Consider the following 23,601-nt stretch of genomic DNA (forward strand, 5'->3'; position numbering starts at 1 on the left):
AAGAGTGATAGTGTAATGGCAATTGAAATTGTTTCTTCATCTGTAGCTTTGATTCTTTACGAAGAACATTGCTTTGTGAAATTCATATTTTTGTTTATCACTAACAAAAATACCTAACCTGACCTATCCTAATAGTACACTTTCAAAGATTTCTTCTGGTTTTCTGTTGTCTTCTTTGATGTATCTAAATAAAGTTGATTTATGCATAAGGAAATTATTAAGGGTGAGGAAAGGAATAATAAAAGAAAAGAAAAGCATCGGTAAATATTAAATAAATGGAATTAAATATTATTGAATATTTGCTATTAAACCTGTCTATGACCCTGCAAGAGAAATGGAAGAGTTGGATAACACTTCTACCCTACCAAAGGCATTAATTTGTAGAGGATTGGTAGTAAATGCTACTCCAACTGACTTCTTAGCTTTGGGGAACTCCTTGTTATTGTGGTTGGTATTCCTGATGTGCCTAGGATTTCCCTTGCTTCCTGCTGTTTTCCTTGTCTGCAAGACAGTACTTGCTCTCAGGGAATGGGACAAATTTGCATTTTCTCATGAGCAGGAAGCCACAATCAGCAAGGCTGAGATACAGTACCTCTTGTGTTAAAATAGGATGCAGGTAAAAAATCTTTTTGATTGCTTTTGCCAAATATGATTTTTCCTTCCTTTCTTTTCTCTCTCCTTTAATGCCACTTTTTTTTCCACAAAAGAAGGATTGCTGCTTCCTGTGTATTTTATTTCTTGCTCTAGGCAGAGGCTGAGTGTAAATGCTCTGCTAATCCAGCAGACAGGTTCTCTTCTTGTGTCTGTCTTCATGTTCCCTGGCACTGGGGCAGCTTTCTGCGTTCTTCACTCTTGCTGTAGCAGCAGCTCTTTGTACCATCTGCTGAGGAAATGTTTTTTTTTTTTTACCCAGCTCTGAACAGAACCTTGACAACAAGCAAGGGAAGGTTTTTCCTTTTCCACCTTATACTTCTGTTGAGAAATCTGTCCATCTGGATTTTGTTGCAGATCACTAGTGATTGCTGTTGCAGGCATTGTGATGATGACTGCATTCCAAGGGGAGATGCTCATTTGTTTTAAGAACTGCAGAGTTAGCCCATGCACCCAGTTCTTCCTCCAGCTTGGGAAAGACCAGAAGAGACATACCAAAAGGAGCTGTTTGGGTGGAAACCCAATGCACAGATGCAGTGATCTTGCTCTGTGGCTCCTTGGCTCTAAAATAATAGAAAATTAATATATCACTGTGGCTCCTTGGCTCTAAAATAATAGAAAATTAATATATCACTGTGGCTTGGCTCCTTGGCTCTAAAAGAATATAAAATTAATATATCAGGAAACTCCACTCACTGTTAATACAAAAATGATACTTCACCTATTCTCTGGCTCTGATTTCTTCCTTGGAGGTACTTTTTCAAAAAATAAAAAACACCATCTCTCCTTTTATCAAAACTTACAAGTAGATGTGTTCCTCTGCCTGCTTGTTAGCTCTTCTTTTAAAAGCTCTTCTCTTGACAGTGCAGACTAGAAGCTGAAGTGGTGGGCAGAGCACAGGGCTAGAGGGTGCATAGACTACAGAAGGACTTGTATTTCTCCTGCACAGAAATGTCCTGTGAACCTTGAGATTCTCATTGTTTCCTCTTGCAGTCCACTGCCAGCTTAGGTGGATTTTGAAGTCTTGATGCCAAAATTAGCAGCAGAGGATCATTGCAGAGCAGGAAGGGAGGAACAGGGAATAAAAAGAACCACCTACACGTTTTAAAGATGAATGTTGCTTGTTTCTGCTTTACGTCTTTTGAGTGGGAGCTCAGTGCAGGACAGAAACTGTCAGAGTTTGCATTTGGACAGCACATCACACAGTTTAAATATGGCAAAGCTGAGACAGTAGCTTGCTTTTTTGAAAGGAAATGGAAGATACTTGAATGCTGCCTTCCAGCTTCCTTGACTTCAGTTTAACACTGAACTCCTAGGAAATGGTCCTGGAAACATATCTGCACGTTTTCTTGTGTTCAGTGTCAGCTGGTGGCTTCTCTTGTTTGGTTGGGGTGTTTTTTAATATCACAAAATGAAGCTTTCTTGGGTGGAATGAAGTGCTGTGTAAAGAAGTACAATTTATTAGTGGTTTCTTTTAATGTCAAACTACGTAGCATGCTGCTGTATGGATTGTACCTGTTACTGGGACAATGATGTAAATTTGGATGGTTTACAGTTCTGTGTGCCAGAATAAGATGTTGAGTGATCTAGATGGCCCTTCAGATCAAGCCAGTGGTCAGTGAGTCCTGCTGCTGACACTGCAACACCAGCTTTTTCAGAGGAATTTGGGGAAAACTCTGCCATACTACACAATTACTCGAAAATACCCCTGGGGAAAGTTTCTTCTTAACAGCCCCTTATGGGTGGTTAGTTGGTGTCCCAAAGCAGGTGGGTGCTGCTGCTCCTGGATATGCCTTTTGTTGTTTTATGACAGGAGTTGGGTTGCCCCACTTACACATTTATTGTGGTAGGAAGGTGCTTTTGGAGGAGGTCAATCAGCTGCTGTCTTCCTGAAAGTGTTCATAAAACCCATCTGGAGGCTGCCCTTTGTCAAAGTGTGCTTTCAGAGTTACATGAGTATGAGGAGTAGGAAGTTAATTTAGGTGTGCTTCGTTCCCTGTTTCAAGGGAAAGAGTGTTCAGATGGAAGATGTTGGTCTGTGTTTATTAAATTAGCCATTTTGAGCAGATACTGTGTGCAGAATTTTATGTCTGGTAGTTAGGGTCCATTATATGAGTTCCTTGAAGGGCTGAAATTATTTTGCCATTTGTGTTGACCTCACTGTCCAAAATGAATTGTAAAAAAAGTCACAGCTGGCAAAAAAATTATTTTGTCTAAGGCATGATTTGTTTTTCCTCCCCACTTAGTTTTGTTTGGAGATGCCTATTTCCCTTTTAAGCATGCACGTAACTGTTTGCTGGCTTTTTTCTTTTCCCCTAAAAGATCAAACCACAACTATAATAAAATAAGTTTGGGTCTGGATATTGTGAGGATGAATTAAACCTGGGAGTTTTGAGATCTAGTGCACTTTATAATCAGCAGCTGGCTCACTTTGCAGTCTTTAGCTAGATGCCTAGAGTAGCTTTCAGATATTGAGTGTTGCCTTTGGGAGGTATGACACTTGGCATCTCACACCTTTTTGGTTTCTTTCGTAAAGTCATTACACGTGTTGGCTTTCTTTTTAAACATCACTGGGATGAATGACCATCTTGTGGTCAGTGTGTATTTCTTAGAAAAATCCTCCCCAGAAATAACAAAATTATAAATGCACGTTACTACATTCTTAAATGTTATCTTTGTGTTATATAGAGCAGAAAATCTTAGGGTTAATTCCTGTAAGAGGTAATTCATTATAGCTGTTGACAGAACACTTGACATTTCTGATCTCTAACCATAATGCTTCCAGAAATTATCGTGTCGTTTTCTCAAATCCACTGGTTTTGTGCCGTGTATTTAGCTGTGTTGTTTGTGAACCCCAAAACCCACTTTTAGCCAGCCCCAGTAAAAGCTGGGGTATGACCATACTAAAGCTTTGGCATTAATTCCCCCACAGTCCCCAAATGTGACAGCTCTACTGTCCTATAGCTGCAAGGATTATTTGGCTTTACAGATACCAACTTGACCAGCCTAATTCTTTAGGAGTTAGAGCTAAACAAATCCCCAGGTATAAAAGTGATAGGCTGAATTCAAGCCCAAACCAGGGGACCTTATCCAATCCCTATGAATCATGGATGGACACACATCACTGCTCCAGTGAGCTGGGCACTACTAAGATCACAAACAATTGCATTTGTAAGTGCCAGAAACTTAAAGTCCCTATAGAAAGAGCTGCCCTTTAATAAAGGTTGGCTGTTGCTGCATGATCTCTGTTTATGTCCTGTCTCCATCAACAGCAGCACCCAGATGTCCCCTGTTTTGTAAATGGGCCAAAAAGGCCACCAAATGACTGGTCCATCTCTTTTTTATTTACTTGCTCACCTTGTCTGGTAATCCTGCTGTGCTTGTTGTCCTGGGGCTTACATCAGGCAGCAGTTCCTTCCCACTAGTCTTTGCCTTCCTGCTAAAGAGTTTGTTGAACTGCCAGGGATGATAAGGTTTTTGAAAAGAGAAAAATGCTTTGACCTGTTTTTTTTTTTTCTGAGAATTTAAAACACAATGACAATGGTCTTACTGTTTTGATAATGGTTTCTCTCCACCTTGTCGTTTTCATTGTAATAGAAATTGTTTTTATCTAGACTGCATGTAATGTGCCCTTTCTAGTTTCACAATGTGAATAGCCACAGTACTGAAGGTGAAAATGAATTTTAAAACCTGCATTACGTGAAACTCAGCAGTCTAGAAAGCCATCAATTTTGCTCTGAGGAAAATGATCCCTTTAATGAGAAGGGAAACATACAGATTTTTGGCAGCACAGAATGTCCTTAAAAACAAATGACATTTTCAACAGAAATGGGTGTTGGTATATTCTGAGATGGGTACAGTCATGCTTAAAAATTTGACTGAACAGTATCTTAGCATTGTTATTGAGGTCTTAGGTTTTATTTAGCTTTTGGTCCACAGCAAAAGTTGACCTAGTTTATTCTTTCTGCCAGTGCTTAAATTTGATTTGCTTGGAAATGCAGGATTACTACTGATGGTGTATTTATCCTGCAGTTAAACCTTGGTATACTCACCTTCTTAAGAAAGAAGGCTGGGATCTTTAGTCCAGACTGTAGTCTACCATTGAAATATATTTCAAATCAAGTGACTAATAAAACTTGGAGCATATGTAGCACGATGATTCCTGTCTTTCTTTTGTTGATGATAAAAAAATCTCCCCTCTTGCTTTTCCCTACACTGATTTGTTTCTGCATGTCTCAAAAAAAGAAATGAAAAAATAAGGACTTTTTCAAAGAGTGCTTCTGCTTTTCGAGGCTGAGGGAGGAAAAAAGATGAAAAGGAATGAGAATTGTCTGCATAAATAAATCTTTTGGTAAACATGTACTGCAGTGTTTAATGAAACTGCAATGCTGCATTTTCCTGTAGATTAATCTTGAATTTCACAGATATGACGGACAAGATTTAATCAATTGGTTCTATCAGCATAATGTTTGTGCCAAGAGTACAGTAGTTTATTCTAAAAGACACCAATGCAATGACTGTATGCAGGGCAGCTTCTTGACTTGGTTCATAGCTGAGCTAGCAGATTACTATTTAGTACATGATTGAGAAAAAATTCTTCTTTATTATCAACAATCTGTGTTCTGTGCTTGTGATTTGCTCCTTCAGGTTCCAAAAAGAGCAGCCACACTGGCACTAGATGCTCAGAGTGCCCAGCCAAGGGAGTGAGGCTCAACTGATCCAGCTCCTGGCCTGAGATATTTCTGAGATACTGTGTGGTGTTGGATGTGGTCTGTAGGGACATTGCCTTTCCCACGTGGGTGTTATCCTGGTGGGGACAACACAGCTGCCATTTACTGCTGCAGTTCACATTCTCTTTTCTCTCTTGCATACAGGATTCTCATCATCTTCCTTATGGGAACATCTCCCAGGTTTTCACTGTGTAACTCTGAGATGGACTGGTAGCAGCTGTTCCTTTAATAAATAATAAGCTTGGGATGTGATAAGCATAAAGTGTGATGTTACCTTAAGTAAAGAAAAACCTGTTATAAATATACAACTGTTATGTTTCAGCCATTTTAAGGAGCATATTTGCAAGAGTATATAGTAACAGGATATGAGGGAGAGGCTCCAAACTGGCAGAGTAAGATTATATTAGACATTAGGAAGAAATTCTTCCCTGTGAGAGTGGTGAGGCACTGGTACAGATTGCCCAGAGAAGCTGTGGCTGTCCCATCTTTGGATGTGTCCAAGGCCAGTGCGATTGGATCAAGAATATTTTTATGATCCCTTCAAGCCAATTCTGTGAATTTTTTAATCCACCTTTGAGAACATAGTTACACAGACACTTCAGTCTGTGATCTCTCCCACTTTTGTTCAAGATCAGTCTGGGTCCTCTTGAACTCCTGGCACTTTGCACTGTGATGCAGTTTTTATTCTTAGGGGAATGTTCTCAGACAGAGATAGGTCAGTTCCTTGCTCCAGCTTCTGTGCTAGCAGTGGCTCTTGGAGAGATTTTAGCAGTAAATAGATGAGAGATGGAATAATGCAGGAATTGTGCCCTGGCAATGGCAGACTTGTGTCCAACTCAAGGCACTGAAATCACAGCCCCTGCATCTGCAGGTGTCCCTTTGCAGGTGGATGAGTGATGCCTCCTGGGTGAGTGGTGCTCCTGAGACCTGGGAGGCTGCCCACAGGGTTGGAGTGGTTTGGAGTGTTCAGGTATTTCACCTCCTTCTGGTCTTCCTCAAGTCTCTGTGCATGATTATATGTGTATGAATAGGTAGAAAACTTTGTGTCATGTTCCATACTTTTTGGATTGTCCCCATCACTTTTTAGATGGCTTTAGAGCTTTCCTGTGCTGTAGCTTGTTATTACCTTAATCTTACCTTGTTATTCCACTTGGCTGGGGAGGATATCTCTGCCAGAGTTGTGGTCAATAAATAGCTTCTTTTTAAATTCAGGTTCTGAGGAACTTTCACTTTTTTAAGGCACTATAAAGATACTTCAGTGTTTTTTTTTTTTTTTTTTCTTTTTTTTTTTTTTTTGGTGGTGGGTTTTTTTTTTTTTTTTCCTTGTTTGATCCAGTTACAGACTTAAAAAAAAAAATTGATTTTGATGAGTGTTTCCTCAAACATCTGTGAAGTTTTGAAGGTAATGTTGCTTTTCCAAGTTCCCACACAGTCTGTACACTGACAGCAAAAAAAAAAAAAAAAAAAAGGATTTATCTAAGAAGCAGGAATTGCATTTATGATATAAATAAGTAATCTAAGAGGATTTGATTAGACTAGTCTTATTAAAGCTAAACTTGTAATACCATGTAAGTTAATATGTTTTTTTTCTTTTTAGAGGAGATTGTCATAGAAACTAACTTTAAGCTCTTGCTGAGAGCACATCTGTGGATATGCCACAGACAATTACTTGCTTAAGTCTGGAAGATGACTTCTAATATTTTGGAACCAGTGTGGATTGGAGCCACTTTTGAGTTCGTGGCATGATGTGTTCCTATCAATTTTGTTCCTTTAACTGAGACTTTGCTCTGGGTTGGAGTTTGGAACAACACAGAGAACTGAAGAGTCTCCCATATTCAGCCAGACTTGAAGTTCCTGAATGATCCTGCTTTTGCAGACTCTCATCTTCTATGTCTTGAGCTGTTACAGCTTAGAATCTGTAGCCAGATGTGAGATGATCAGATTTTGCAAGCTGATTTTTTTAAAATTTCTTACCAGGAGAGCTGGCACACAGTGGTTTGGTGCAAGTATTGAGCTTAAGCAGTACAGTTTTCTTATCTCCTTCCTCATTTCTTCTCTGCTAAATTTTAACATATGTCTGATCTTGCAGCAGCAAGGAAGTTTAGGGAACTGAAATGGCACAAAGCAAACCTCAGCAGACAGAAAAAGGACAAGTTTCTTCTTTGACCCTGTCCTCAGATGAGCTGGGTTGGTAATGTTGGAGGACTTCTCATGACAGATGATGACCAGAGTGTGGCTTTGCTGTGGTCTTTGAACAGCCTGTGAAAGAGAAGCTTTTTAGATATTTCTGAAGGCACTACATCTTTCTGCCACTTGGTTCTGTGTGTTTTCAGAAGAAATGCTCTTAAACCTTGGATTTTGCCAGCAAACTTTTTTCTGGCAATGAAAAAAAGACAACAAGCAGTTTGAAAGGGGAAAAAGTCCCAACATTATTAGGTGAAGATGTCAAATCAAGTCTATAATGAACAGTAGACCACGTGTTAATCAGAGATGAAAATGTGGATCCACAATTTCATTTTAGCAGCGCTAGAAACATAAGTAGAGAACAAATAAATTAAAAAATATTAGAATCTGTACAGAAAATGAGAAAAAAGGCAGGTGAAAATAAAGAAATGTGAAAGAGGTGATAGTTTTGGGCAGAGTAATGGCAGCAGGAAGGACAGAGGGGAATTGACTGGTGAGTGAAAGACTGAGAAAATTGATGTAATTCACCATCCTTGATGTGGTTATCTGATCTGAAATTTAGATTTTTTTTATCATTTGCTGAACAGTTGCACAGATTCCACAGACCGGCCATAAAGAGTTGGAGAAAAAGCATATGGCCCCTCCATCTCAAATGCAGAATCCTAATTGCTGCTGATTTTGATGTAACCTTGGTTTCTGCCAGGGTTTTACAGCTGGAGCTACAGGAGGAGCATCAGTATTGCATGCTGGTTTCTGAGATCAGGATTCTTTGTTGCTGTTTGGCAAACTAAAATACTGGCTTTTTCATAACACAAATGGATTTGATACTTGCAAATTAATTTATCGTGTGTAGCTGTGTCATAGAATTTCTGGTTTATGGGGTGTCAGACTGTCAGAGGGTCAGCCTGGTGTTTTTCATCAGGTTTCAGCAACAGAGTGCTGCCTGCCAAAGTGCTTGCACTATGCTGAAAATTAAAAATTTGCACAGACAGAAATCTGTGCTAATCCTTACACTGATTACAATACTACTACTACTACTTACACCCCTCCAATAGCTAGTGAGGCTGGAGCTATTAAACATGAAAAGATGTTATGGATGGATGCAAGAGGATGTGGCTGAAGGTAGGAAGTAGTGTGTCTGGAAATTTGTCCTCAGGATTTAATGAATACAAAAAAAAAAAAAAATCCCTGGCTGGTTCAGAAGACATTCAGCCTGGGATTATTTATTTATGCTAAGTAATTTGGTGTGGGTTTTAGTTTAGGAATTGATTACTGTTAACCTTTTTCTTTTAAACTGTTGGGTTAAAAGGCTGTATGCACACACTCTTCCCAAGTGGCTGCTGGAAATTAGTGCAAATACTGTTATTACTGATTACTTACAGCCTGGAACTTGTGGGACAAGGGCAAAACTGTTCCTTCTTGGTTGCCTTGCTATTTCTCATGGTTGGCTCATGACAGAGAATTTCAAAACTGCTCCAGTGCTGCTAATACTGCTAATGACCATCATAATTCACTTTAATCAAGTGAAGGCTTTGCTTGGGTTACAGAGAGGATCAGGAAAAGTTTGAATTCCAGTTTCAGCTGGCCCTGTAGCCTTGCTTTTGTGTGTAGAAGGGTCTGATGGCTGAGACAGCCAGGAGCAAGTGGCTGAGTGTGGTCAGACAGGACAGGACAGAGCTGAAGCCACAGAGACATGACAGAGAAGGAAAAGTGTTCTGGGAGTGCTCTGGATCAGAGAGGTGATGGTTCTCCTGGGCAGAGGGCTGCCACAGGGAAAGCCATGGAGTTCTAAAGTAAGGGAAAATAGTTGTAAAAAACATGAATAAACTAGGATATTTTACAAGAGATGTTTAGTAATTTTTATTCTGCATGTAGCTGTCTATTTTTTGGAAACAGGCTGCAAGACTGAAAACATTAAATTCATGTTAAGGTGTAACACCACTCTGTATTTCACAAGGGGTGCACATACATGTATTTATGTGCAAGTCTGTTCATGTGTATTCCATTTTAGTTTCCATGGATGGAGCATACTCAATTAGGAATTCATACCATTTGCTACTCTGAATCTTGTTCTCTTCTCTATGGTGATTCTGCTTTTGGAATATACAGGAAAAGATCCTTATGTTCAAGGAGAAGTAAGAATAAATCTGTACCACTAGTTCCAGTCATATACACTTAATAATACTTCAAGATTTACATATAGTTATTTCTGTTGCTGTTGTTTTGATTGTCTAATAAAAACTGAAGATATAAATTGAAATAGATTCACTAATCTCCTAATCATCAGCTAACTTGAAAATGTTTTAACTTTTTATTTGAAAATATGATAAAAGCAGTATTCTGAATAGTCGAAGTTACTCTAGAAGATGAGGGACATAATGAATAAAATCAGTAGATAAAATACTAAGCTTTTGAATTTAAATGTCTTTTGTTATAAGAGATGACTGCCTCATGATTACACTCAAGTACTACTTCAAGATTGAACTAAGATGTGCTGAGCACGTGTGACTGGATGGAGAAACTTACTTATATAATCATGTATTAGAGATTGATTTAAAAAAACAAAAAGCATCTCTCATAAAGGTTTCAGTTGCATATAATGCTCATGTTTGAGTGCTGGCAGAGGTTGTCCAGAAAGGCTCTGGAGATACTCAGAAGCCATCTGGACACAGTCCTGGTCAGTCAGCTCTGGGTGGCCCTCCTTGAGCAGAGAGGTTGGACCTGGTGACCCCTAGAGCTCCCTTCCAATCTTAACAGGTCTGCCATTCCATAGGGATCAAGGCAATCCTCAAAAATGGCTGGAGGAGACTGCACCAGCCGTGCTGAGAGGCCTCTTGGCTGCTCTTCCTTTCACTAGCAGGAAAGGCAGCTATGGTGGAGGTGGCCAGAGAGTGCTTCTTTGCTTTAGTGTTGTCCTCTGCCATAGTGGGTTTGGTTTTCTCAGCTCTGTTTCAAAATAATTTCTGGCCTCCATTTGGGTGAGGCATATCCAGCCAGTGGTATCATCAACACCTTCTTATGCAGACAAATGCCATTGCACAGAATCACAGATTATCATGAGTTGGAAGGAGCCCACAGGGATCAGCAAAGTCCAACTCTTGGCCCTGCACAAAACAGCCCCAACATGCCTGAGAGCATTGTCCAAACACTTCCTGAACTCTTGTGAGGCTTGGTGCTGTGAGCATTCCCTGGGGAAGCCTGTTCCAGTGGCCAGCTACTGTCTGAGTGAAGAATCTTTTCCCAATACCCAACCTAAATCTTCCTTGACTCAGTTTCATGCTGTTCTGTCCTGCTGGTCAGAGAAAAGAGATCAGTGCTTGTCCCACTACGTCCCCTTTTTAATTCCTTTAATTGGGAATGAAAATATTTTCCCCAAGTTGAGTCTCTCTTGCCTGTGACAGACATCTCAACCCAAAAGCTTTCTCATCTCATTTTCTCCCATTCTTTTATTAAGGATGTCTACATTTTAATCCTAAATCTATGTGGCATCAAAGCTGGTAGTGGTAAACATGAGTTTTAGCAAGATTATATTAAATCCTGAATAGTGTGAGTGGCTTTTAAGGTTTTTGTTTCTGCAGTCAGTATATAAGGAGACTTGGTAATGAAAATGGAAGTAAATGAAGATGTAGCTGTAACTCTTGGTAACCAGTTAAATTTTCTAGATTACATGGATTTCTGTTTTCTCCACTGTTTCTTCTAAGATGAATTAAAGGAACATGTCTACAGCAACTTAAATAATGCTGAAAGTTTGCAGCTTTCTAGAGCTGTTGCACTGACACTGTAGAAAGAGTGGTAATTCATTAGGGACACTATAAATAAACACGAGGCTCATTTTTGTGTGCCACTAAGTAGGTCCCACTTCAGTTCCAAGCAGATACATTATATAAGTCTAGTCAGAGAACTCTCCTTGGCACATACACTGCCATTAACCTATTGATAATGAAATTCAAAGCCTGTTTTCTATCCAAAAGGGTGGACTGAGCTTTGTGTGAGCTGTCAGGGGAAATAAGGAGTTTAGTAACAGATGTAATGACAGAAGAGGAGGCTTCTTTGTATTTCTTTGTCCTTGTGTGCTTTTGACAAGTACTGCTAACTGCTTGGCATTTGGTCCACTTTGCTAACCAGCAGTTTAAATGGTGGGTTTGGGTAATAGTAAAAATAAAAATTATATATGAACTTATTTTTCCCACTAATATTATTCTTTCAGTGAGGCCCCACAGTAATAATGCGCTCTTACTTGTTAGAAATTCATCTCAGGGAAGCAATTAAGTGTCTTCATTCTTGTGGATCAGAATCCTATTTTCTGTCACTTTAAATCTGTGTACATTCATGTGAATGAGTAAATACATGGTTTTTGAGGTTTTTTTGGTCTTAATTTCATTTTTTAAACATTCCAGTCTATCCATTTTGAAATTTCCTTTGTTGTCTTCGTTTAAGGCATTTATTTCCTCTGCCAATGACAAGTGACACTTAATCCTGGGCAATGTTAAATGTCCCTGGTGAGAACATGTCATTTGACACTGATATATGATGCACATATATCATATATTGTGACAGGACCCAGTATTATTTAACCACAGGTTGTAATTACCTGTGACATTTGTGGAGTTATGAAGTGGAAGAGTTCAGCATTACATTCTCTACTTCTTCAGCCATCAGTTGTAGTGAGCTGTTGAAACTGGCAAAGATCTGACAGGTGGATTCTATGAAGTATTTGCACAAAGAAAGAAGTATCTGATGATTAAATTATTTTTTGGCATAGAAGGCAAGGTGGATATTCAAACTCCTTAGCATAAAGTGCATTGTTTAGGCAGTGTTTCTTTCTGTAGTCATTTCCGTGGCGTTGTTATCTATCTGCCCTTGTTTTGTGCATTAAGCTGTTAATACAGTCCAATTTTAAAATTGTAATAGCCCCTTCATGTCTCTTAATTAAAGAAAGAAATTATTTTCAATTACTTCCAGTTATGCTTTGATTGCTTTCTGGTTGTTCCCACGTGTATGGACCAAGCCACATTAATTTAAAGACCACTGATGTCCAATCTGAAAAGGCTGTACTGTCGTTTGTAAGTGTCTTTTAAAATTTAGGACTTCAGCTCAAGCTGCTTGCTGCATTATTGCCATGGTTATATTTTAAACCTTCAATCAGGGGAGTGCCAGGAGGCACTGCCTCTCAGATGCCATGACTTCAGTGGAGAGCTGTGATTAAGACAAATATTTTTGATTGAGGCAGGACTGTCAGGATTCTTAGAGTACTTTTCCAAGCACCAGTTTCAGACTCTTGAGAATTCACTCCTTCTTAATCCAGTTTTCTTTTTTTTTTGAGATTATGTTAACTTCTCTGAAGGATGTTTTTCACCATCTCCAGTTACTTCAGCCTTGTTCCTATTTCTGTTTTACTTTTCAATGGATAGATATGAGTGGACAGTACTTTTCAGGGCACTTAACTCCTCGTATCTCACACACCTGGAAATTGGTAAGGATTGCTTGAGGAGAGGCAAAGGAAAATGAGTACTTTCTGAGTATCATGTTAGGGCTTGTAGATTTGAAAAAGATGGAAAAAATGTAAAGCCAGAGCAATAGGCTGTGTTAGCATAGAAAAGGGGGGGGGGGGTGAGATAAAGGTACTGAGGGGGATAAAAAGCCAAAATCGTGCTTAGCCAATAAATTAATCAGCAAATTTGCTCGTGTGATGGTTGTGGATGTAGAAGTGTACTGCAGTATTAAAGGAGATAGAATTTTGATCTCAGCAATTTAGAAATTGGTAATGTAAACCTGAAGATGAATAACTGTTTCAACACACTTTTGGTGCTAGGCAGACTGCAGCAGTCAAAAATTAGGGTTAAAATCACTGAGATGAAGAAAAAGGCGTGCTATTAAGTTTAGTTGTGTGGAGAATATGCCCTGTAAAATAGAGTTTTGCAGTAGCCTACACATGAAGGAGAAGGTATTTAACCATGATTAGCTGATTTTTACCTTAGTTATATATAACTGGGTAAACTGTAATTTTGACAGTCAGCTGTTACTACCATAATTTTTCTGAATTGGCAGCTACATGTTTTTACTGATGCACAGACACACCAGCTTTCCAAAAATGCACATACAGTCGTACCAATGACATAAATATTTTACTCAGCAGAAGATGGTGAAGAGAGGGAAGATGAATATTGTGTTGTTACAAACGTGTTTCAGCAACCCAGAGTGCACACTTGTGATAACATTTGCCTTTCTCTATGCTTTTAATGCCAGGTGTACCCTGAATTGCAAATCACCAACGTTGTTGAAGCCAACCAGCCAGTTACAATACAGAACTGGTGCAAGAGGGGATGGAAGCAGTGCAATGGTCACCCACATATTGTGGTTCCTTACAGATGTCTGGGTGAGTGATTCAGTTTTAGTCTGTTTATTCCTGCTCTGTTTTTTTTCAATCTCTTCATGAAAAAGAGAGAGAATCTACATAAATGTCTTCTATACCTCAGTGTTATTGTCCTTTCTGAAGGGAGTTTTGTCCAGTTGTTCAGTGCTTTGAAACTGCATTATCTAGAAAGAAAGTACTCTTGCTCTTCCCTAATTAAACCCTTCTTTTTTCACATTACTTTTTGAATATCTAATACTTGGACTCGTAGCATAAAAGGCTATGGGAATCTGTATTTGTTGAAACAAAACAAAAGATACTTTATAAATTCCCCCATTTCATCCTGCAACTTTATTTTTGTAGCAGTTGCTTGCTGTTCTCTCCTGTGTCCTTGATGCTTCAAATCAATTAAAAGGGACATTTGGGCCCTCAATTTTTTGTTAGTCTTTACTTTTGCCTGCATTAGAAAATGGAATTGTTAATTTGCCGTTTTCATTAACATTCTAGGCAAGACATTTTCTTGATAGCATTCTATATTTAAGTATGTTGCTTTTACTACGGCCGTTTGAATTGTGTATTTCTTTTATTTGTAGTAGTAGTAGTAATAGTAGTAGTATTGCTCCTCACTTCCATTTCTATCCTGTTGGAGTGTCTTTGTCTCTTACTTCCCCAGTTCTCTCTCATTCCATGGGGAGGGGAATGGTGCTGGGAATAAGTGAGCCATGTTGGAGCTTGCCTGCCCAACAACAAGAATTAAAGATGAAGGAAAAATACCCTTCTGTCATAGCAAAAAAATGCTCTGGGTTCTGAGCGCAAAGGTGTTTGTGTGCTGGTCAGCACTTCATCAAACGTAAAGAAAGCTATGATGACCTCAGATTAGTTTCTGTTTTATTTTTCAACAAACTATGGTAAAATTTAGTTTATCAAAGCATTCTAAGTAGACTGTAATAGACAGAGTGTTGTTTGTGAGGTTGCTTTATTTGTGTTGGAGGAGGATTCTGATGCTCTGTTTATTAGATGACCTGGCTGCTGAGAGATACTCAAAGTTTAGCTAAGATGATGTTGTGTTGTATTACAAACATGGTTATTCATTTCCCCTTGGGTGGCTTCTAATGAATGTTTTAAATGAATGTTTTCACTTTCCAGTGAAAAAAGTGATTCCATGTTTCCTTACAGTTACATTTAATTATTTTTTTAAACCCCCTAACAAAAACTTCACCTTAAGATTTTTTTTTCTTCTCCATGATTTCTATCCCATTTGTGGCTTATAACGTTGGTTGAAGGTTTCCTTAGTCTTCATTTCAAGTCCATTATCTTGTAGGCAGGATGAAAGAGCACCATTGGTCTCTTTTAGAAGTGCTGGCATTGTGATTGTTATTGAGCATGAAGTCTAACTTTAAAGCAAAACAAATCAGGGACACTGGGAATAATAATTCTTTGAGCTCTGAAATCCAAAGGAGGAAAAACAAACCAGTGATGGGGACTGTGGAAAGGAGGATCTTGGTTAGGAGTCATTCCAAGACTTTGGAAATGCAGTGGAACAGTGGATTGGGCCTGTGACATATCATTCCTTGTCTGAGACTGCACTGTCATCTGTCCCACAATAGAGCAAGGCAGTGTTCTCACTGAACTGTTGCTTTGTGCAGGAGCAGAGGGGTGAATTTCTTGGGAACACTGGGCACAGTTCATTGTTTTTATCACTGTGTTATAAATACGTGTTATAAAGTTGGCTTTTCGCAAATATTGGAATGAATAGTATAATTGTATAACTGTATAATTGTACTTGTATTGTGTTTTGTTCATGAGAGTTTAGGAAGGTGATGAATGTATTTTCTGATGGTGACATAGTGTGAATGGTGGAAAGATTTGGTTTCTTCTTTGTGATGTCTGAAACTGATCAGGCCAAGAATTATAGGGAAAGGCTCGTCACCTTGTGGCCCTGCAGGAAGGCTGCTGGATTTCTGCTTTTTTTTTATCAAAATAAAAACAGCCAAGACTCACGTTACCAGACAAATAGAGCCACTCACAGATAAATCTATCAAATAAGATGATTGGGGAAACTTGAAACAGAAAAGAATGTTTTAATATCTATTGAATATGTAAGACAGCAAATCCTTAAAACACAGTAATTGAAAGAGAAGGGTGTGTGCTTTCTGGTGAGGCACCCCAGCTGGAATGTTTGCTCTTATGTCTCCTAATTGTCTATTTTAATTTTATTAAACTTACAAATTTTTAAAAGATAGTGGAACTCGTTTTTCACACATTGTGCATGTCTGTTAGTGCTTCTAGAGTCCCCTTTGGTCTGAGAATAGCTGAATCACTGCTCACTTTGTGAAACACAATTTTGCAACACTTCCAGGGCATCTGCTGGACAAACACTTATTGTGCACTTGAGTTGTGTATGTCTGTGTTGTTTTTTTATGGTTTTCAACAGTATTTGGTATTAATATTGCCAGTGTAATTTAGAGGTGACATTAAGCTCCATCACTTTGAATTTCTTAAGTGGTTTCTAGATCTTGTATGTTTTTTTAATGACACAATACTTTCACCAAAACATCAGAATTACTTTTTGGGAAATATGTACAGTAAAAGAGTGAATAAATTGTTAACCATAGCCAAAAAAATTTGAAATTACATATCTAATTTCCAAATATAAAAAATATGATAAAACAACAATAACAACAACAATAATAATAATAATAAATCAATATGTGCAATATAACCAGCAGTATATATAGTAGGTTATTTTGTTGTCAGAATGCTGGTATATGTTGGGGTTTAGGATCCTTTATTTTGTTTCTTTCTCTCAGGGAATTTCCTCCCATATGTGTTGCTAGGAGACAATAACCAGTACTTACCAGAAACAAAAGAAGTTGCTGGAACTCAGGGGAAGGGTCCAGCTGGCTGCTCTCTCCTTTTACCTGTGGGTTTCTCTGGGAAGGACGGAGAGAGAGCACGCCATTTGGGCTGGGAACAAGGGCTTGGGCGCAGCCCCCAGCTCTGGTGTGCTCTTGGCATTTGGAGGAGAATTCCTCAGCACTGTGAGGTTCCATCTCCTGTTGTCTTTACCGTGATGGAGCTGCTGTTGTACTGAGACCTTATAAACACCCTCCCTCACCAAACAGGGGACCCTTCACCGTCTGCTCGGACGCCTCTGGGCAAACTCCAGGATCCCTAAGCCCCTTCTCCACCCTCCCTGCCCGACCCCTTCCTCAAGGGAGCCGCCATCTGCTGTGTTTGGGAGGCAGGCTGCCACTGCCCAGCCTCCTGCTGTTTCTTCAGCGCTGCTCAGATGTTTCTAATACACCAGAGCCCCCGCAGGATTTTGCTTGTTACTGCTGTTCCAGCTTACTACATCTGAGGGTGCTGCTGGGGCTGCCCTGGGGGTTTGTAAAGCAAGCCATTTCCCTGTCCCTTCCTGTCTGGGTTAAGCTGTGTCGTCCCCAAGCTCATACTTGTACAACTCTGTGGTTTCCAGTTCGCACCACAGCGCCCCCTGCAGGCTTGGAGGAATCATTGCACTCACCCTGCTCGGCCGTGAGCCAGCAGCGCCCCTGCTGGCTGTGACCAGAACTGCACCAGAGGGGAAAGGGCTTAAACAGTGGGAAGAGACTGTTCATTGCTTATAAATATTCTCTTATGTTCTCATCTTTAGTGGATAGCCTGGTTTTTGGGGAAGGATTGTGTCAGAGAGCTCATCTGTAATCTTAATTTTCGGTAAGTGTAGGAAAGAGCTTGGTCAGTTTTCAGCCAAGGATTTCTCATTTAGGGTACCTTGCCCTTCAGGCAAAGATAAAGCTGGTACTTGGCATGTAACAGTGCAGTGCCTCGGTGTTTACCTGCTCTCAAAGGATAAATTGTCCTTTCTGGCAGGGGGAGGCGTGGCAGCATTACAGGGCTGTGTTCCAAGTACTGGAAGTCACTTAATTCTAGCACGTTCATTCATCAAGACTTCATCACTGACAACATCAGGATGAAGAAGAGGAATGGCCTCACGTTGGCCAGATCTGGACTCAGCAGTGTACCCATGAAATGACCAGCTGGGATCCAAGGGCTGCAGGGCTGTGATGGGATGACACCAGCCGCCCTCCCACTGGATGAATTGTGGTGCCTGGGAAAAGAATTCATGCTTGTGTACACAAGATATTTGCAAGTTGAACATCCAAAATCTTTGTAAGTTGAACTGACATTTGAAGGTTAAACATTCTTCAACACTTCCAGTCTCTCTTACTCACAAGCACAGGCATCTTTGTCATGCAATCAGAAATTCCTTTTAGGTTCCTCTCTCTTACGTGAAAGCTTACACTTGTAGTTGATGCTAAGAATGGCTTTGTAGCAGGGCAAATATTTTGTGTTGAAATATTTGGACTCAGTTGCTTGCAAAAAACTATTGCAATGGAAAATATAAGTTGAGAGTGGTCATGCACAATCTTTTGTATTTTTACTATTTTTGTATTATTAGTATTCTTGTCATGGGATGAGTAAGAACTAAGAACTTCCTCACGCAGGTATATTTGGTGTTTGGGGTTTTTTAAACAGAATTCCATCCCTTCCAAATTCCATCAGTTCGTACACTCAATAACATTTTTTGCCTGTGACTTCTTCAGGGTTTTTTTTTTTTTTTTTTTTTTTAATTGATTGGGTTTTTTAAGTTTATTTCACTTGAAGCTCTTTAAAGTTGACGATGTGGTTTGTCAACAGCACTGAAAACTGAGAGGTGAATAGACTACAGCTATCATCCCTCCATCCAAGTCTTTTGTCAAGACAAGTGGAACAGTAATGTGTGCTTTCTAAGGAACCCTTTTGGCAGTGTGTGAGGTTTTTGTGCTTGGAAACCTGTGTGAAGGTCAGGCAGGGGATAAGTGGTTGCGATGGGAGTGGGTGTCCTGAGGAGCCATCTGCTTGGCCCCAGGAAGCTGGGGAACTGCTGGTGGGTAGGTTTTCTGTCCCCTCCTACCACCATCATCTGCCAGTCTTTGTCTGCTAAGGACAAAACACTTTGTCTTTGACACAAGCAGTGTCACAGGTTTCTCTAAGTTACTCATCCCTATTCTTACAGGAAGCTGAAGAAAAAACTGTGGTGGTACCCAGGAGTGGGAATGCATTCACTTACCAAAGCAAGCATTTGATGGGAGAGTGTTTTTGTTTAATCTTATGCTTGCATTAATTGATTTATTATATATTTATTTCTATATTGAAATATAACAAATTTATATTTATTTATTTGTTTATTCTCTCCATGAGAAGACTTGCACTGGTTTATTTGAAAGGAACTGTACTCTGCTCTTTTCCACTTCTGCCTTCATTGGGCTAAAAGTGAGGAAAAATGCCTGTGGAGGGGAATCACAAAATGATGGAAAGGAAAAAAATCTGGTTCTGCAGAGCAGTTATCCATAGCCAGTTTGGCTTTAAAATTCCTAGATTTGATCTGCTTATACATAGGTCGTGCCAGCCCCAGAATCCCAGATTGTCATTTCATGGGAATACTGCTGTGTTTGGGACTGGACAGTGTGATGTCACACCTTAATGATCCCCACAGCCTCCTTGTTAATTAAAAAAAAACAAAACCAACAGCTTTAAAACTCTGTTAGCTTGAAGGATTGCTGTTTTACTGATTGCAGTGTAGTCTTTCCTGATGAGCAATTGCATCTATATTAATAGATGTATAAGCAGTTCTGTTTTTTTGTTTTTTTTTTGTTTTTTTTTTTAAACTTTATTCTGACATTTTGAAGTTTCTTACTGACCTTCAAGTTGAAAAGTAATATTAGAATGTTTAAGTATGTTCAGAATCACATGGAAACTTTCTTAATCATCACTGAGGAAACTTAAAGGGGAATTTGTTCCAGTTAAATATGTGAAACTGAAGCTAATACAAAGTCCTTCAGTTTTGGTAGAATGTGAGTGTGCTTCAGAAAAGAAAAACAAGTTTAGTAGTAATCTTTTTTCTTAACCTTCTGACTTTGTTATTGTTTTCTAGTGAGTTTGTATGTACCTAAAAAACACAGGACTGATAGATAAGAATTTTATTTTAAGATTAATTAGTTCTGTAGCCAAGCTGCTGAACTTAACCCAGCCATTAAAAATGTTTCCTAATTGTTCAGTTTAAAATACTGAAAGACAGCAAAAAACTGTATTAGGGATAATGAATAAAGATCATGATTATTGGAAGTTATTTACTTTATGCATTACGGTATTTGATCTTTAACTCCCAGTGGCTTTGTTAGTGAGTTCTTGATGTATAAAATATTTAAATTACCCTGTTTTTCTATTAAGTCATTGCAACTAGGTCAAGAGAAAATTGAATCTTAACTACTTGATATCAAAGTTCATTTTGGGAACATCAAACAATGTCGGCTGTGTAGTAATATTGGCTTTTACTTCTTTTTCTAGAAGGTACTCAGGTGAATACATAAGCATTGTCTTTTTCTTAGGAAGTCTGAGCCTCCATGCTTTGAAGGAGGCTGGTTTTTATTTTAGTTCTAGCTGTTCCTGATTGAGTTGGTGTTACATGTTTTTATTCCTTTTTATTATAGTTTAATACAAGATTACTAACTATTCCTGATGAGCTCCTGTGACTACAATTGTCTGGATCCACCCAACAGAGATATTATTTTACAGGAGCACTATAATCATAGACTATCCTGAGTTGGAAGTGGCCCATCAGGATCACTAATTCCAGCTCCTGGCCCTGCACAAAACAGCTTCAGCAATCCAACCATATGCCCAAGAGTGACCAAACACTTGTCAGCCTTGCTGCTGTGACAACTGCCTGGGGAGCCTATTCTAGTGCCCAGCCCTCCTCTGGGTGAAAAAACCTTTTCCCAGTATCTAAACCTAAACCTCACGCAGCTTCCTATGACTGAAAAGGAAGCTTTTGAAATTTATTTTGTAGTTTATTGAAAATGCAAGCTCATAGGCTTATCAATGATCCATGAAATATTTGGCTACTCAGTGTGGGGTTTATCTATTTCTCTGGCTAAATGCTGGTTGTGGCACTGCATTCAGTCTGTGTGGCTACTGCTTATATCTTCCTTGAGTTACATGCACAAATAGGCTCTTTTTCTCCCAAGCTGCAATGATCACACTGCCATCCCTCCTATGAGATGGGGAAAGGCTTTGCTTTGTATAGAACCAAGTTATGTTTGGCCAGGTAATTGTTAATTTGATTGTAAACTTGGCAAAGTCTCAAAAGCAGTTTCTTGTTTTCCCGTGTCATTGGTAATGTGGCATAATCCTTCTCCCGTGAGTAGTAATAATTTCAGTGAAAGTTTGGTCAGGACTCCTTAGTATTGCAGGAAGGGATTGCTTAGGATGTTAAAAAAAGTATTTCTCCAAAGTTGATCTTCAGCTGCTGCTTATATTATTTATTTCAAATGCTGCTTTTAGGGTTACTTGTTCACTCATGATAGCCTTTGCACAAGAGAGTGTTGCAGAGACATTTACTGCCTGAACTGGATTTTGTACTAATTTCTGTGCTTAGTCAGAAGAGAGAGAAGGAGAGGAACAACTGGATTAAATTACTACTGACTGAAGTAGAAGGAATCCAAATTTTTATTTAAAAATGAGCCATATGAAGGTGCTCAGGAAGGGGAAGCAGGGGAACAGAATTGAAATCTTGCTGAAATAAACATTTCCTTGTTTAAAATGTGTTCTATTCCTCATTGAAACACTAGCATTTGAAATGGCTTTTGATGACCAAAGCTTGAATGTCTGAAGTATTTTCATTCTTTCCACCTGTCTATGGTCATTACACCCTCTACACATTGATGACTAGCAGGCCTTTCTCCTAATACCAGCTGCTTGACTCCAATTACCAAGAATTACCCATGAGAAACATCTCATCTTATAATAATGCAAAGCACAGCCATATTACTGGTCCCAGTTGTACTGAATTATTCCTGAGCATTTTATCTCCCTGCCATCTTTCCATTTGATAGGTGGCTTTAGCAAGTCACTGGTATGAATAAATAGGGTATTAAAGAATTCATTAATCCAAATTGCTTCTCGGTGGATGTTGTTGCCACTTCAGCAGCTGTTTTCCGAGTACATCTTCCACAGTGGAGTGCATTAAGTATCCCTTCAGCCAGAGGGATGGCACAAAATTTTAAACTGGTTGGAGATTTGCTTTTGCAGGTCTTTTGCTGCAAAACATGTCTTTTGCCTGCCGTAAGGGGAGGAGCAGGAACTCTGACAGCTGGTGTGCATCTCCTCGTGCAGCTTGGTTTTGCCTGGCTGACTCAGCAGGTGCTGACTCTGAGGCCCTGGGAGGTGTTTGATGACTGGTTCATTTTATCTCTATATAATTACGCTTACTAAACCGTTTTACAGAAAAATTTTTGAAGTATCTAGGCGCTTTGTATCTCCTCCTGCTTTTGTGGACTTCTGAAGAAGAGAAAAAGCATTTTCAAGAAAGCATTTTTTTCCTTGAACTTCAGGCCAGTGCATTTGGCTTGCTCTCTCATGCAGATTGCAGCTTACTTTTAATCTCCAGTGTCTCCTGACTGATGAGCTCTACTTGCTTATCAACCTTCTGGACTAACCCAAATTCATCTGGCTGATGAAATGAGGATGCAATGAAGAGGCTGCAGCAACAAAAATAACTAAGTTGGCTGTTTTGCTCTTAGCATTGTATCAATAGAAATATTCTCAAATGCTTTGAAACAAGGTGTTGATGTCATTTGTTTTATGTAGAACACCGAAGTATTTCAGAGCTTACCCTCTCCCTGCTGCTATTAAGATGCAAAAGGTAGTTGTCCCTCTTTGCTCTCATAATTCCATCCTGGAACTACATCTGCCAGCTCTTGACTTCATGTTGCACCACACATATCTGCAGTGGGTCCTGCAATTTTGTTATGCTGAAGTTTTCATTAACAAATACCTCTGAGATCAAAGGCTGGAGCTCCTTTCCAATGGCAAGTTGGAAGAAGGTCATAATTGAACACCATCTAGAAACTGTTCCATCCTCTGCAAACCTGCCACGCATTCACAAAAGCTGCTAGGAGTAGCTAGAGATATTGGAAGCAAAATGAATATTTTTTGGGTGTTAATTTCTTTTCTTTTCCCTTCCAGTGGGCGAGTTTGTGAGTGATGCCCTTCTGGTGCCAGACAAGTGCAAGTTCCTTCACCAGGAAAGAATGGATGTGTGTGAAACTCACCTGCATTGGCACACTGTTGCTAAAGAGGTATATCCATCTGTCTGAAAATTTCCTGTCTGCCTTCTTTAATTAAAATTTCCTGTCTGCTGTGTCGCTCTTCTGAGGATGACTTTAAATAGAGCAGTGACTTGGAAAACCAAAAAGCAATACTTTCAAATGTTTCAGTAAACGACATTTTGGGGTTTTTCATAAGGTAGGAAATGGGAGCCAGAGCACAACAGAGTCCATGGAATACTTACCACTGAGCTTTGAACTTCCATAGCACTATTTTTTTCTTCACATTTACTCACAAACTCACTGTGTTTTCTGCTTCCTCCATTTTCCTGTATTAGCACTGGAACTAAATGCCTAGGATTGGCCTTGGATCATCCTGGGTGGATATTATGAACTATTTATCATGGATATTGGTATGCCAGATGCCCACAGAGATCAAACAGGCCTCACTTTGTCAAATTGAGCAGAAAAGGGTAGGAGAGCTGATCAAATTAGGACTAGCCAAAGACATTTTGCAGGCACAGAGTTTTGACAA

The 23,601-nt window shown here is 39.3% G+C and overlaps 1 protein-coding gene across 4 annotated transcripts in view; it reads left to right on the top strand.

The window, feature by feature from the left end:
* Positions 1-23,601, top strand: part of APP (amyloid beta precursor protein) — a 180,186-nt gene that overhangs the window by 37,638 nt on the left and 118,947 nt on the right. For all 4 annotated transcript variants that reach the window (XM_066340654.1, XM_066340656.1, XM_066340652.1 and 1 more), the window contains exons 3-4: positions 13,812-13,941; positions 22,987-23,099. In XM_066340654.1, the coding sequence (XP_066196751.1) occupies positions 13,812-13,941; positions 22,987-23,099 (243 nt within the window). The remainder of the gene's footprint in view (positions 1-13,811; positions 13,942-22,986; positions 23,100-23,601) is intronic.

The sequence above is a fragment of the Sylvia atricapilla genome, chromosome 2, assembly GCF_009819655.1.
Source record: "Sylvia atricapilla isolate bSylAtr1 chromosome 2, bSylAtr1.pri, whole genome shotgun sequence".
Lineage (NCBI taxonomy): Eukaryota > Metazoa > Chordata > Aves > Passeriformes > Sylviidae > Sylvia > Sylvia atricapilla.